This window comes from Palaemon carinicauda, unplaced genomic scaffold (genome assembly GCF_036898095.1).
Source record: "Palaemon carinicauda isolate YSFRI2023 unplaced genomic scaffold, ASM3689809v2 scaffold360, whole genome shotgun sequence".
Lineage (NCBI taxonomy): Eukaryota > Metazoa > Arthropoda > Malacostraca > Decapoda > Palaemonidae > Palaemon > Palaemon carinicauda.
Window position 1 is genome coordinate 88,679 of NW_027171281.1, and position 12,475 is coordinate 101,153.

The 12,475-nt window shown below is 43.4% G+C and overlaps 2 protein-coding genes across 2 annotated transcripts in view; one reads left to right on the forward strand and one right to left on the reverse strand.

Moving 5' to 3' along the window:
- The window catches only part of LOC137636705 (DNA polymerase epsilon subunit 4-like), a 62,984-nt gene extending 54,639 nt beyond the window's left edge, over positions 1 to 8,345 (forward strand). Inside the window, exon 2 of the mRNA XM_068369083.1 lies at positions 6,839 to 8,345. Within this exon, the coding sequence (XP_068225184.1) occupies positions 6,839 to 6,979 (141 nt within the window). The 3' untranslated portion in view covers positions 6,980 to 8,345. The remainder of the gene's footprint in view (positions 1 to 6,838) is intronic.
- The window catches only part of LOC137636703 (uncharacterized), a 43,540-nt gene continuing 38,912 nt past the window's right edge, over positions 7,848 to 12,475 (reverse strand). The window contains exon 3 of the mRNA XM_068369082.1: positions 7,848 to 8,206. Within this exon, the coding sequence (XP_068225183.1) occupies positions 7,848 to 8,206 (359 nt within the window). The remainder of the gene's footprint in view (positions 8,207 to 12,475) is intronic.

A 12,475-nucleotide genomic window follows, 5' to 3' on the forward strand; every position in this document is an offset into this window, starting at 1 on the left:
CTTGACGACAAGACGTATCAATACTCGCTGTATAACCTGGAGTTTTCTCAACATATTTGGTGAAGTACTTCATTTTGGTTTGAGCTTTCGCAGTGCAGGTGTTTTTCCTCAACTTAAACTCTTGAACTCTTTATTGGACAGATTTAATTGTTGATGACTTGGATTGTTTTTTGGACTTTCTTTGACCAATTCAAAATGGCTGACGCTTCACAAGCCCCTAGATTTCGTAAGTGTAATGCTAGGGATTGCAATAGGCGTCTTCCAAAGGCCTCTCTCGACCCACATACTGTGTGTTCTAATTGTCGTGGTAAAACCTGTCAATTAGGAGATCGGTGTGAGGAATGCGTGGGCTTTTCGGAATTCGATTGGCTCGAATACGACAAGTATTCTCGTAAGCTAGAGAGAGATAGGGTAAGGAGGAGTTCCTCTAGATCAGTAGATTTTTCCTCTCCACATGCCCCTGAACCTAATCCTTCCCCTGTAGTGGTTGTGCCTGAACCCCCTACTGGCACTCAGGAACCATCGATGCGAGACATGTTACGTGCCATTCATGCCTTGGGTGAAAGAGTTGAATCGTTAGCAACAGATCGTAATCAACTCATGGCTGACGTTAAAGAGCTAAAGTGTCAGAGTGCCACAGCGGAAAATCGTGGGAAAGTGATTAGTGCGCAAAGTGTTGTCAGTGTTGCGACCGAGGGTTCGTCTGTTCGTGCCTGTCGTTCGCCTAGTCCGAGACCTCTTGCAAGCTCCCAAGCCCAGGGGAGAAGTAATGTCGTACGACTTATGGATTCGAGAGGCCTTGATCAGCGAACAGACGTTCCCTCTATGGTAACAGGCATGTCTCATCAAGATCGCCCCTACCATAAGACGAGAGAGACCATTTTCTCCTCGTCATCCGAAGGCTTTTCGCATAAGAAACCGACTTTCGCTTAAGGGGCCTAGAAACCTTTTCTAGGCCCCTTAAGCGAAAGTCGGTCCCTTCAGGACAGGTCCAGCGTCCTGGTTGTAGCCATTGGGACAGCTCTGACCCTTTGCAGTCATCGGAAGACTGCTCGCCGCCTAAGCAGCAACGTTACACAGGCTCAGAGAGTCTTGGTGTAGGCAAGGTTGTGCAGTCTCAGACGTTAACCCCGTCTTTTACCGCACCCATTCCCGTTGATCCTAAATGGGTTGTGCTGCAAGACATGCAGATCAAGCTTGCCTCCCTTATGGAAGACTATTCTGCTGAAAAGGTTCACGATGATCCTCGCCGCTTAACTCATCGAGATCCTGGCCTTCAGCCGCCAAAACGAGCCTTTGCTCGTCCTGTTGACGTTGGCGTAGCCAAGTCACGTCAGTCACGCTTTGTAGAGCCTCACTCGATGCAGTCACGTGTTGACTTTCAGCCGCATATGGACGTTCAGCCACTTCCTAATGCTCTTGTTGACGTTCAGGACGTTTGCCAACCAGCGGAGTTGACTTGTTTTGACGCTAAGCGTCAACCACCGCAGTCTAGAGTTGTTTTGACTGCTCAGTCTAGGCAGTCAAAACAGTCTCGAGTTGACGTCGAGCGTCCTCCCGCTCCTGTTGTTGTTGACAGTCAGGCTGTTAAGCAGTTACATGACGTAGCGTCCTGGACTGCTACTAATGCACCAGTGCGTGTGGACTCTGCGTGTCAAGCATTGCCAACCCCTTTGCTTGTTACTCAGCAGTTGTCGGATGAGGATCCTTCAGATGAGGACGTTGCTGACCCTCATCATGATGATCATCCTTCGGATGTAGACGAACCTAGAACGGTTCCTCCATCAATGGACTTTAAGAAAGTCATGTTAATTTTCAAGGAGCTTTTTCCCGATCACTTCGTCACTGTTGCTCCTCGTTCGCCACCGTCTGAGTTTGCTCTAGGCTTACCTGCTAACATGCCAGCCTTTACAAAGCTAGTGCTCTCTCGCTCTTCCAAGAGAGCTTTACGACTTTTAGGCGACTGGTTGGATACCAGGAGGAGTTTGGGGAAGACGGCCTTTGCCTTCCCTCCGTCAAAGCTCTCGTCTAGATCGAGCGTCTGGTATGCCACGGGAGAAGTTCTCGGCTTGGGAGTCCCTGCCTCTGCCCAGGGTGACTTCTCAAGCCTCGTAGACTCTCCCCGCCGCCTAGCCATGAGACGCTCGAAGATTAGTTGGTCCTCCTCGGACCTTGACCATCTGCTGAAAGGCGTATACAGAGCCTTTGAAGTTTTCAACTTCCTTGACTGGTCTTTGGGAGCCTTAAGTAGGAAAATCTCATCGGCTGATAGAGATGTCTCCTTACTGATAATGTCCTGTATGGATAAAGCCATCCGCGATGGTTCCAATGAGCTCGCCTCCTCTTTTACGTCGGGAGTCTTAAAGAAGCGAGAGTCCCTTTGCTCTTTTCTTTCGGCAGGAGTTACTCCCTGTCAGAGATCAGAACTGCTCTTTGCTCCCTTATCAAAGTTTTTGTTCCCGCAACAATTGGTTAAGGACATAGCTTCTTCACTTGTGCAGAAGGACACCCATGACTTGGTGGCGTCCTCTGCTCGCAAGGGGACTCTTTCTACATCCTTTTCTGCTAGACCCAGGATCGACACTCCGGCGTCCAGATTTATCCCGCCCTTTCGTGGCAGAGCTCCCAGCAGGGGAAGTACTCGTGCCGAGGGAAAGAGAGGAAAGAAGAGAGGAGCCAAGTCCTCACGTGGCAGAGTCTGACTGCCCACAGCCTCAGACAGCAGTAGGAGCCAGATTGAAGAGCTTCTGGCAGGCCTGGGAGAAGAGGGGCGCAGACCAACAGTCTGTTCGGTTGCTCAGAGAGGGGTACAAAATTCCATTTGTACGCAAACCTCCTCTAGCGACTTCCCCCATCGACCTCTCTCCCAGGTACCGAGAGGAGTCAAAGAGACAAGCCCTAAACCTAGAAGTGTCTCTGTTGCTAGAGAAGGGAGCGGTGGTGAAAGTCTCGGACCTTCAATCACTGGGGTTTTACAACCGTCTCTTCCTAGTCCCGAAGAAGACAGGAGGTTGGAGACCGGTGCTAGACGTCAGTGCGCTCAACGTCTTTATTACAAAAACCAAGTTCACCATGGAGACCACGAAATCAGTCTTAGCAGCGGTCAGAAAGGGAGACTGGATGGTCTCTCTCGACCTACGAGACGCGTACTTCCACATCCCTATACACCCAGATTCCCAACCGTTTCTGAGGTTTGTTTTCAAGAATGTGGTATACCAGTTTCGGGCCCTGTGCTTTGGCCTAAGTCCTGCTCCTCTCGTGTTTACGAGGCTTATGAGGAATGTAGCAAAATTCCTCCATTTATCGGGAATCCGAGCCTCCCTGTACTTGGACGACTGGCTTCTCAGAGCCTCGTCCAGTCATCGCTGTCTGCAGGATCTTCATTGGACATTGGATCTGACCAAGGAATTGGGACTTTTGGTCAACCTAGAAAAGTCCCAGCTGATTCCATCCCAAACTATACTGTATTTAGGGATGGAGATTCGCAGTCCAGTTTTTCTGGCTTTTCCGTCTGCCACCCGAATGGAGCAAGCCCTGCTCAAAGTCCAACTAATGTTGAAGAGAGAACGGTGCTCAGTCAGGAATTGGATGAGTCTAGTAGGAACTCTATCATCCCTGGAGCAGTTTGTCTCGCTAGGAAGACTACACCTTCGACCTCTCCAGTTCCATCTAGCTTTTCACTGGAAGAAGGACAAAACGTTAGAGACGGTCTCAATCCCGGTCTCCGAACCAGAAAAGGCATGCCTGAATTGGTGGAACGACAATATCAGTCTGAGAGAGGGACTTTCCCTAGCAGTTCAGAACCCAAACCACGTACTATTCTCAGACGCGTCGGATTTGGGTTGGGGTGCGACCCTGGATGGTCGGGAATGCTCAGGTCTGTGGACCTCAAGTCAGAGGAGCATGCACATCAACGGCAAGGAGCTTTTGGCAGTCCACTTGGCCTTGATGAAATTCGAGAGTCTCCTTCGAAACAAAGTGGTAGAGATCAACTCCGACAATACCACAGCCTTGGCGTACATCTCCAAGCAAGGAGGCACCCACTCCCTCACGTTGTACGAGATCGCAAGGGACCTGCTCATTTGGTCAAGAGATCTAGGCATCTCCCTGTTAACGAGGTTTATCCAGGGCGACTTGAACGTCTTAGCAGACTGTCTCAGTCAGAGGGGTCAGGTAATTCCTACGGAATGGACCCTCCACAAGGACGTGTGCAAGAGTCTTTGGGCTACTTGGGGTCAACCCACCATAGACCTCTTTGCCACCTCGATGACCAAGAGACTTCCAATCTATTGCTCTCCAGTCCCAGACCCAGCAGCAATACACATAGACGCATTTCTCCTAGATTGGTCTCATCTGGACTTATATGCATTCCCACCATTCAAGATTGTCAACAAGGTACTGCAGAAGTTCGCCTCTCACGAAGGGACAAGGTTGACGTTGGTTGCTCCCCTCTGGCCCGCGAGAGTGGTTCACCGAGGTACTTCGATGGCTGGTAGACTTTCCAAGAAATCTTCCTCTAAGGGTAGATCTGTTACGTCAGCCCCACGTAAAGAATGTACACCAAAACCTCCCCGCTCTTCGTCTGACTGCCTTCAGACTATCGAAAGACTCTCAAGAGCTCGAGGCTTTTCGAAGGAGGCAGCCAGTGCGATTGCAAGAGCGAGGAGAGCTTCTACCATTAGAGTATACCAGTCGAAGTGGGAAGTCTTTCGAGACTGGTGCAAGTCAGCATCTGTGTCCTCGTCCAGTACCTCTGTAGCCCAAATCGCTAATTTTCTTTTACATCTGAGAAAGGTTCGCTCCCTTTCAGCTCCCACGGTCAAGGGCTACAGGAGCATGTTGGCTTCGGTCTTTCGGCATAGAGGCTTAGATCTTTCCAACAATAAAGATCTCCAAGATCTCCTTAAGTCTTTCGAGACCTCTAAGGAACGTCGTTTGGCAACTCCTGGATGGAACTTAGACGTGGTCCTAAGGTTCCTCATGTCAGACAGGTTTGAGCCATTACATTCAGCCTCCCTGAAGGATCTCACTCTCAAGACACTTTTCCTAGTGTGCTTGGGTTCGGCTGAAAGAGTGAGTGAACTTCATGCCTTCAGTAAGAACATCGGCTTTTCTACAGAAAAAGCCACTTGTTCACTTCAACTTGGTTTCCTGGCCAAAAATGAACTGCCTTCTCGTCCTTGGCCTAAATCTTTTGATATTTCTTGCTTATCAGAGATCGTAGGCAACGAACTGGAAAGAGTATTATGTCCTGTTAGAGCTCTTAAGTTCTATTTAGCTCGTACTAAGTCATTATGAGGTAAATCTGAGGCATTATGGTGCTCAGTTAAGAAACCATCATTGCCTATGTCAAAGAATGCTTTGTCATATTTTATCAGATTTTTAATACGAGAAGCTCATTCTCACTTGAATGAGAAAGACCGATGTTTGCTCAAGGTTAAGACGCACGAAGTTAGAGCTATAGCAACCTCCGTGGCCTTCAAGCAAAATAGATCTCTGCAAAGTATCATGGACGTGACTTTTTGGAGAAGCAAGTCAGTGTTCGCGTCACTTTACTTAAAAGATGTCCAGACTCTTTACGAGGACTGCTACACACTGGGTCCATTCGTTGCAGCGAGTGCAGTAGTGGGTGACGGTTCTACCACTACACTTCCCTAATTCCAATATCCTTTTTAATCTGTCTCTTGAAATGTTTTTAATATTGTTTATTGGGTTGTACGGAAGGCTAAGAAGCCTTTCGCATCCTGGTTGATTTGGCGGGTGGTCAAAGTCATTTCTTGAGAGCGCCCAGATTAGGGGTTTGATGAGGTCCTGTTTGTATGGGTTGCAGCCCTTGATACTTCAGCTCCTGGGAGTCTTTCAGCATCCTAAGAGGATCGCTGGGCTTCGTGAGGAAGACAGACTTACAAGGCTAAGTTAAATATTTAAAAATAATATTTTAATTATAAAATAAATTTTTGAATATACTTACCCGGTGAATATATAAATTAAAGGCCCTCCCTTCCTCCCCAATAGAGACGCAGCGGGACGAGAAGAATTGAGGCTTGTTTACATGCATGTGCGGTATCTGGCCGATAGTTGGCGCTGGTGGGCACACCCGCAACCTTCATAGCGATCGCTCGCGAGTTTTTGTGTGTTTTTCTGTCGAGCCGCTTGGAGCAGCAGCTATTATATATTCACCGGGTAAGTATATTCAAAAATTTATTTTATAATTAAAGAATCATTTTAAAGGATGATGGTTTGTATTCATTTAGGAACAAATCGCACAAATTTTGAAATTAATTTTTGTTTTTCCTAACTATACAAACCTTAGTTCAAGTTACAGTACGCTTCCCTCCTTAACAACCTGGCTAGTCCCTGCCCTTAAGGTCAAAAGTGATAGGCTTACTGACTTATGCCCTGGGGCTTAGCTTTCCGCGCACCATCTGTCAGGTAATTGACTACTTTAACTCATTAAAGTTTCAAAGACTGATTAAAGGTCCCAGGTTTGTATATTAAAAAAAGTTATTTTGATACTTACCTCTAGTTCACATTATGGCCCTCCCTCCCACACTTAATGGGTTTTGTCTACCTAGAGGTCTAAGTCAACTTTCAATTGTGAGAGGCAAGGGGTAGGTGATTCTTGGAAGGGAGGGTCTGAGGTCTAGTGGGATTTTTTTTTTTTTTTTGTCATAAAATAAAAACACTCGGTATGACCTGTAGGTAAATACCGGTATCAAAATAATATATATTGTTATTAAAATTGCATTTGTATTCTTTTACTATTGTTAAAATGCTGAACTTGAAAGTATTAATTCATAGTATGTACAATATACTGATATGTATGTTATTTCTACAGGAACTTTTTATTGATAGTTTGGTGCAAGAAGTTTGTCAATACACTGTCCAGTCACGCAAGAAAACTGTATCCAAACGGGATTTGGACAACTGTATTAATGCCATCGATACTTTAGCATTCCTGGATGGAGCAATGGAATAGTGTTCATATTTGTGAACTGATACAATGTATTAGTTTATACAGTACAGTACTTGCAAAAGTGCAGAAAGTCTTAATTTTCTTATTCTTAAATATACTATATTTTTTTTAATTTTCATCAGTAAATCCAGGAATTCTCAAATGCATGTTTACGTATCTCTCGTAGGATGTAAAAAGATGCTCTACCTCTTCAAACAAAAAATCTGTTATATTCTAAGCTTTTGGAAGAATTTAGGAGCTTTATGAGAATAATATAAACATGTAATTGGCTTCTATTAAAATTGCATACTGCAATAAAATTCTTCAGAGAGCCCACAGCTTCAACTGTAACATAATTTTAAGTACTATAGTCAGGATTTTACAAATGTTTTGAGAAGCCTGTGAATTTGGTTTATGATAAATAGTTAGAATTTAGTATCACAGTGTTTAGTACAGTAATTGCTTTCACACAAGGAAAATGTTCACAATTTAGCCACAAGGAACAAGGTAAGAAAACCTACCGCTAGAAGAAAACTCTTTTTTTTATATAAGAAAAAAAAGGGTCATCATTTAGAGGAACAAAGTTCCATATTGAGGAATATCAGAGCCAAATTATTAGTAGTTGTCTAAATTCTAAATTTTAAGGAATAAAAATTTCAGTTTTTCATAGAAAGATGGCAGCCCCATAAAGGTATGAATATTTTACTATTTGACCAAGGTATTGTCCAGAAATAATATATTTATATCTTCTTTCGTAAGAAGATAAAGAATTATCTTTTATATTCATCACCACAGAACTAAAGATATTTATTAGACTGAAAATAGTCCCTGAAAATTTATTAATTCTCTGTATCACCTTTGGAAAGACGATGACAAAAATAAATACTTCATTTCACTCATTTATTTCAATATCATATACTTGCAGCCCCACTCCATAAAGGAATACCCTTTTCGAAAGTGAACTTTCTCTTGGGTTTTCTTTGGTCTGTGTAATATGTTTAGTAATGTTGCTAACTGTTAATCCTTTCACATCAGGCACTCCAGTAAAATTTGTAGACAGAACTTCCAGCTTTTCATTTCCAGAATGATCTGTAAATGGATTATGATTGCTTTTTGATTTTATTTCATCTTGATTTCTGTATGAGCTGAACTGGGTGTTATCTCGGTCGTCAACCTTATGGATCTTCCATATAGTTACTCGCTGATCAATTGAAGTACTTATTAAATGGTATGGTGTGAGCCAGCTTAGACCTAGAGAGAAAAAAGAAAATGTTAGGATTAATGTGAAATAAATGTTCAAGGCTATGTAAATATCTTTTGCCACAATTATAAATATAATTCTATATTAATTCATATTATCTTTTCAAATAAACTTTTAACACCACAAAAATTTTTTAATGTAACCATTTATGACCTAGATGTATTGCTGTTTGTCTAAAACATTTTTTAATGTAACTATTTATGACCAAGATGTATTGCCGTTTGTCTAATTTCTAATTTTTTAAAAATTTTATTCCTACGCAAATACAAACCTTATATCTTTTAAATAGCTTACGAGCACCGAGCGAGGCCAGACACCCAGACCTGATCACTAGAGGGAAGATACATGATACTGCTTCCTCTCTTGGTTGACTGGTGGTACCAGGGATCGTTTTCCAGACATGGAACTAAGGTGTTTGATGCCTAATCCATTATTGGCGCCCCCCAATTATACATTCCGTCTCTATTCTTAGATTTGAGTGTTTGTATTCTAGGAAGAGGGAAAAATCTCTTGTGAGGGATAAAGAGCCTTGGAGGTCTGACCTAGAGGGTTCTGACTTGCAGTGTGATGTCTTCAGTTTCAGTCCACAGAGTTAGAGCAATCAAAGGGAACAAGGCAATCATGGACCTTGAAGGTTGTGTCTGGTGTGAATTGTTTCGGCACCCAACAAGATTTGGAACCCTAGTGTGGATTCTTGTGGTCGAAACTTCCTAGTGGGGCCTTGGATGGGGTGCCTGCTCAGTTCTGCTGGTCTGAAAACTCACTTCGGTCTAACTGATCCCTTCAATCAGACAGAGGACTGTATACATCACCTCTAGTCATGACCACCGTCGAGACAGCTCTGTCGATAGACTGGCAGTTGGCCAAAGTAGCAAATTTTGCCTTTGTACTTGGTCCAACTCTGCAGTCCTGGCCAAAGCTCTGCTGGTTTGTGTTTTCTCACCAGATAATCAACCTGCTCAGCTTTTGACACTAAGACGGCAATTGCACTTTGTATTGGATTGGTCCTTGACTCCTTGCCTTCCTTTCCAAAGGGTGACATTGAGGTAGCATTGGAAGTGGAGAGCCATGCGTCAAGACTCCTTCATTAACCCAATGATATTCTTTAAGGTCTTTGACCTTTCGAGGGTGACTGCTGCAAAGTCTTTGGAGGTGGCCATGCCATTTGGCTTAGGTTTGAGGAAGGCACCAACCTCCTCCATTGGCTTGGGTTTGAGGAAGGCACAAACCTCCAAACTCCAGGAAGGACTACTAACAGCTTTTTATAGTGTGTATGACTGCTCTACCTGTTCTTTCCTCATCCCTGATTAAATCCATGAAGGGGGGTTAAGAGGTAAAAGAAAAGGTGTTGGGGTGACTCAGAGCCTGGGATTATCCTTCCCCTTTCCATCTTCTATCCAAATCTGTGCCAAATCTATCCTACTTCCAGGTTCAACTCTACATGTGGAACAATCCTGGATTCTCATGTTGGAAGTTTTGCATGACGGTTTTCTCTTTTTGGCTCTTGAAGAGTCCATAATTGTGGGAATAGAGGACGATTCCATACCCCTCTTGTTTGAACCGGTACATTTTCAGAATGTTTTCAATTGCAAATTGTTGTGCATACAGTCCTTTAGTCATCATGAAAGTGCCTGCTTTGTCACCCAGGTTGACTGTCTTGATATTACTTACTCAAGAGACTTTGACTAGCCTAAATTAATACCTGTCCTCGTAATTACGGTCTAAGAATCATGATTGAGGAGGGAGTGATCTCACACCTAGACAGAGGAAGAAGTACCTAATAATGCAATATGACTGGGAATTTTCCTTAGTCTTCATCTCGGCAAACTCAGGGAGGTAGGGCAACTATTCTTGATCAGTAAGAACTGTTGAACCACATAGAGGTAGCAAGGAAGAACAATTGGCAAGGGGAAATAGATTTCCAACCACTTCTTCCTCCTCTACCACTTCCTCATTCCTCCTATTCTCGTCTTAGGATATTTCTTTTGAAAGGTAAGAAGAAGCAGTAGTAGTCTTGCAGGAGACCTCTTGCAAGAAGCTCCTCGGAACTTCTAGCAAGCACATTTCTCCTTTGGAAGGGGGAGATGAGAGAGATCGATGGCCCCCACTCCCCATGAAAGCAGCAGCGACAGTCAACGAGGCAGAGAGTACGATCTAGCGGGGCCCAACGGGCATGCAGGCAATGGCGCCTCCCTCAATACCCCCAACCTCACCTTGCAGCACTAGAGACAGTAGCAGGGGCGACGATATTTCAAGCAAGGTCGATAGACTGTGCTGTCCATATTGGGATCCAAATTGGAAGCTCGGAATTTTAGTGGTCAGAATACTGTAGACCTAGCAGATAATTTAATCTGAGCGCTGATTGACACAGGAGCCAGCATTTTGGTTCTTGAACAAGGAAGCTCCTTAAACCCACCACAGTCAGCTACACTCATCATCCTTGAAAACGTCAGGAGGAAATAAACTACAGGCAAGCCATATAATGATAGTCAACTTTAAGGTCAGATCTGTGAAGTTTACACATGATTTTTTTATCATACCTATCTTGGAAATTCCAGGAATTGAGGCTATACTTGGTTTTGACTTCATTAAGAATAATAAAATATACATTTGTGGGGAAGAAGACAGTAACAGTAATGGCTGGAGGGTGCATTTTGCCAATAGAAAGTCATGAGAGAGTTAGTGCCAGTGCGGGAAAGGAGAGACAAGTGAGTAAGGTGACAGCCGTACCTGTAAAAGGAGAAATATTATCTCCTCAGATATTAACGAGCATATCAGTGAGCCCATCTCAGCCTCTCCTGGAGGGAACCAAGGTCGTTAAACCACTTGAAGCATGGGTACACGTAATCTTAGAGGGCTTGTCAGAAATAAAAGAGCATAAAGCAGATATGTTAAAATACAATAGTTAATTTGACATATAAAAGAGTTGTGTTAAGAAGTGATTCTATGTGTGAATTGGAATTAAGTGAAATTACTGATAACGGGATCTTGGGAGCCGCTGTATTAGTTTGCGGACTGTGGCCAGAGGTAGCACCCAAACTGCCTAGTGTCCGAATGCCGACCACACACCAACGTTCACTACACAAAAAAGATAAAACGGTGGCACACCCAAAAATCTAGATAACAGGTCAAGAGAACGGAGCACTGGGCACCACCCCTTGATTTATACTGGGCATGGGGACCCAGCTAAAAATATAATTGCATTATATTATTCAAAGGTAAGCCATTTTCAGATTAAGTACAAAAAACAATGATACTAAGCAGAAAAATAAAAAATTAGTGGCTGAGAAGGGGACACAATGGTGTAAGGTACTGGAATGAAATGCTGTCTTCATAAAAACAAGAATAATATTTATTTTGGGAAGAGGAAAAAAGTTTATATCATTCCTGAGAGAAAGAGAAAAAACTTACAATATGATATTTTAATTATAAAATAAATTTTTGAATATACTTACCCGGTGAATATATAATAGCTGCTACTCAGCGGCTCGACAGAAAACACACTCAAAAAACTCGCGAGCGATCGCTATGAAGGTTGCGGGTGTGCCCACCAGCGCCAACTATCGGCCAGATACCACTCTTGCATGTAAACAAACCCTTCAATTCTTCTCGTCCCGCTGCGTCTCTATTGGGGAGGAAGGGAGGGCCTTTAATTTATATATTCACCGGGTAAGTATATTCAAAAATTTATTTTATAATTAAAATATCATTTTTAAATATTTAACTTAGCCGGTGAATATATAATAGCTGATTCACACCCAAGGCGGTGGGTAGAGACCAGAGTTAATTAAGTTTACAGCGTATAAGCTAAGAGTTTTTGACAGTTATCAATATAACAAAACCAAAATATATAGGTACCTGGTAAGGAAGTTGACTTAGACGATTACTCTGCCTTGTAAGTCTGTCTTCCTCACGAAGCCCAGCGATCCTCTTAGGATGCTGAAAGACTCCCAGGAGCTGAAGTATAAAGGGTTGCAACCCATACAAACAGGACCTCATCAAACCCCTAATCTGGGCGCTCTCAAGAAATGACTTTGACCACCCGCCAAATCAACAAGGATGCGAAAGGCTTCTTAGCCTTCCGTACAGCCCAAAAAACAATATTAACCCTTTTACCCCCAAAGGACGTACTGGTACATTTCACAAAAGTCATCCCTTTACCCCCATGGACGTACCCGTACGTCCATGCAAAAAAATGCTATAAAAATTTAATTTTTCATATTTTTAATAATAATTTAAGAAAATTCAGGCATTTTCCA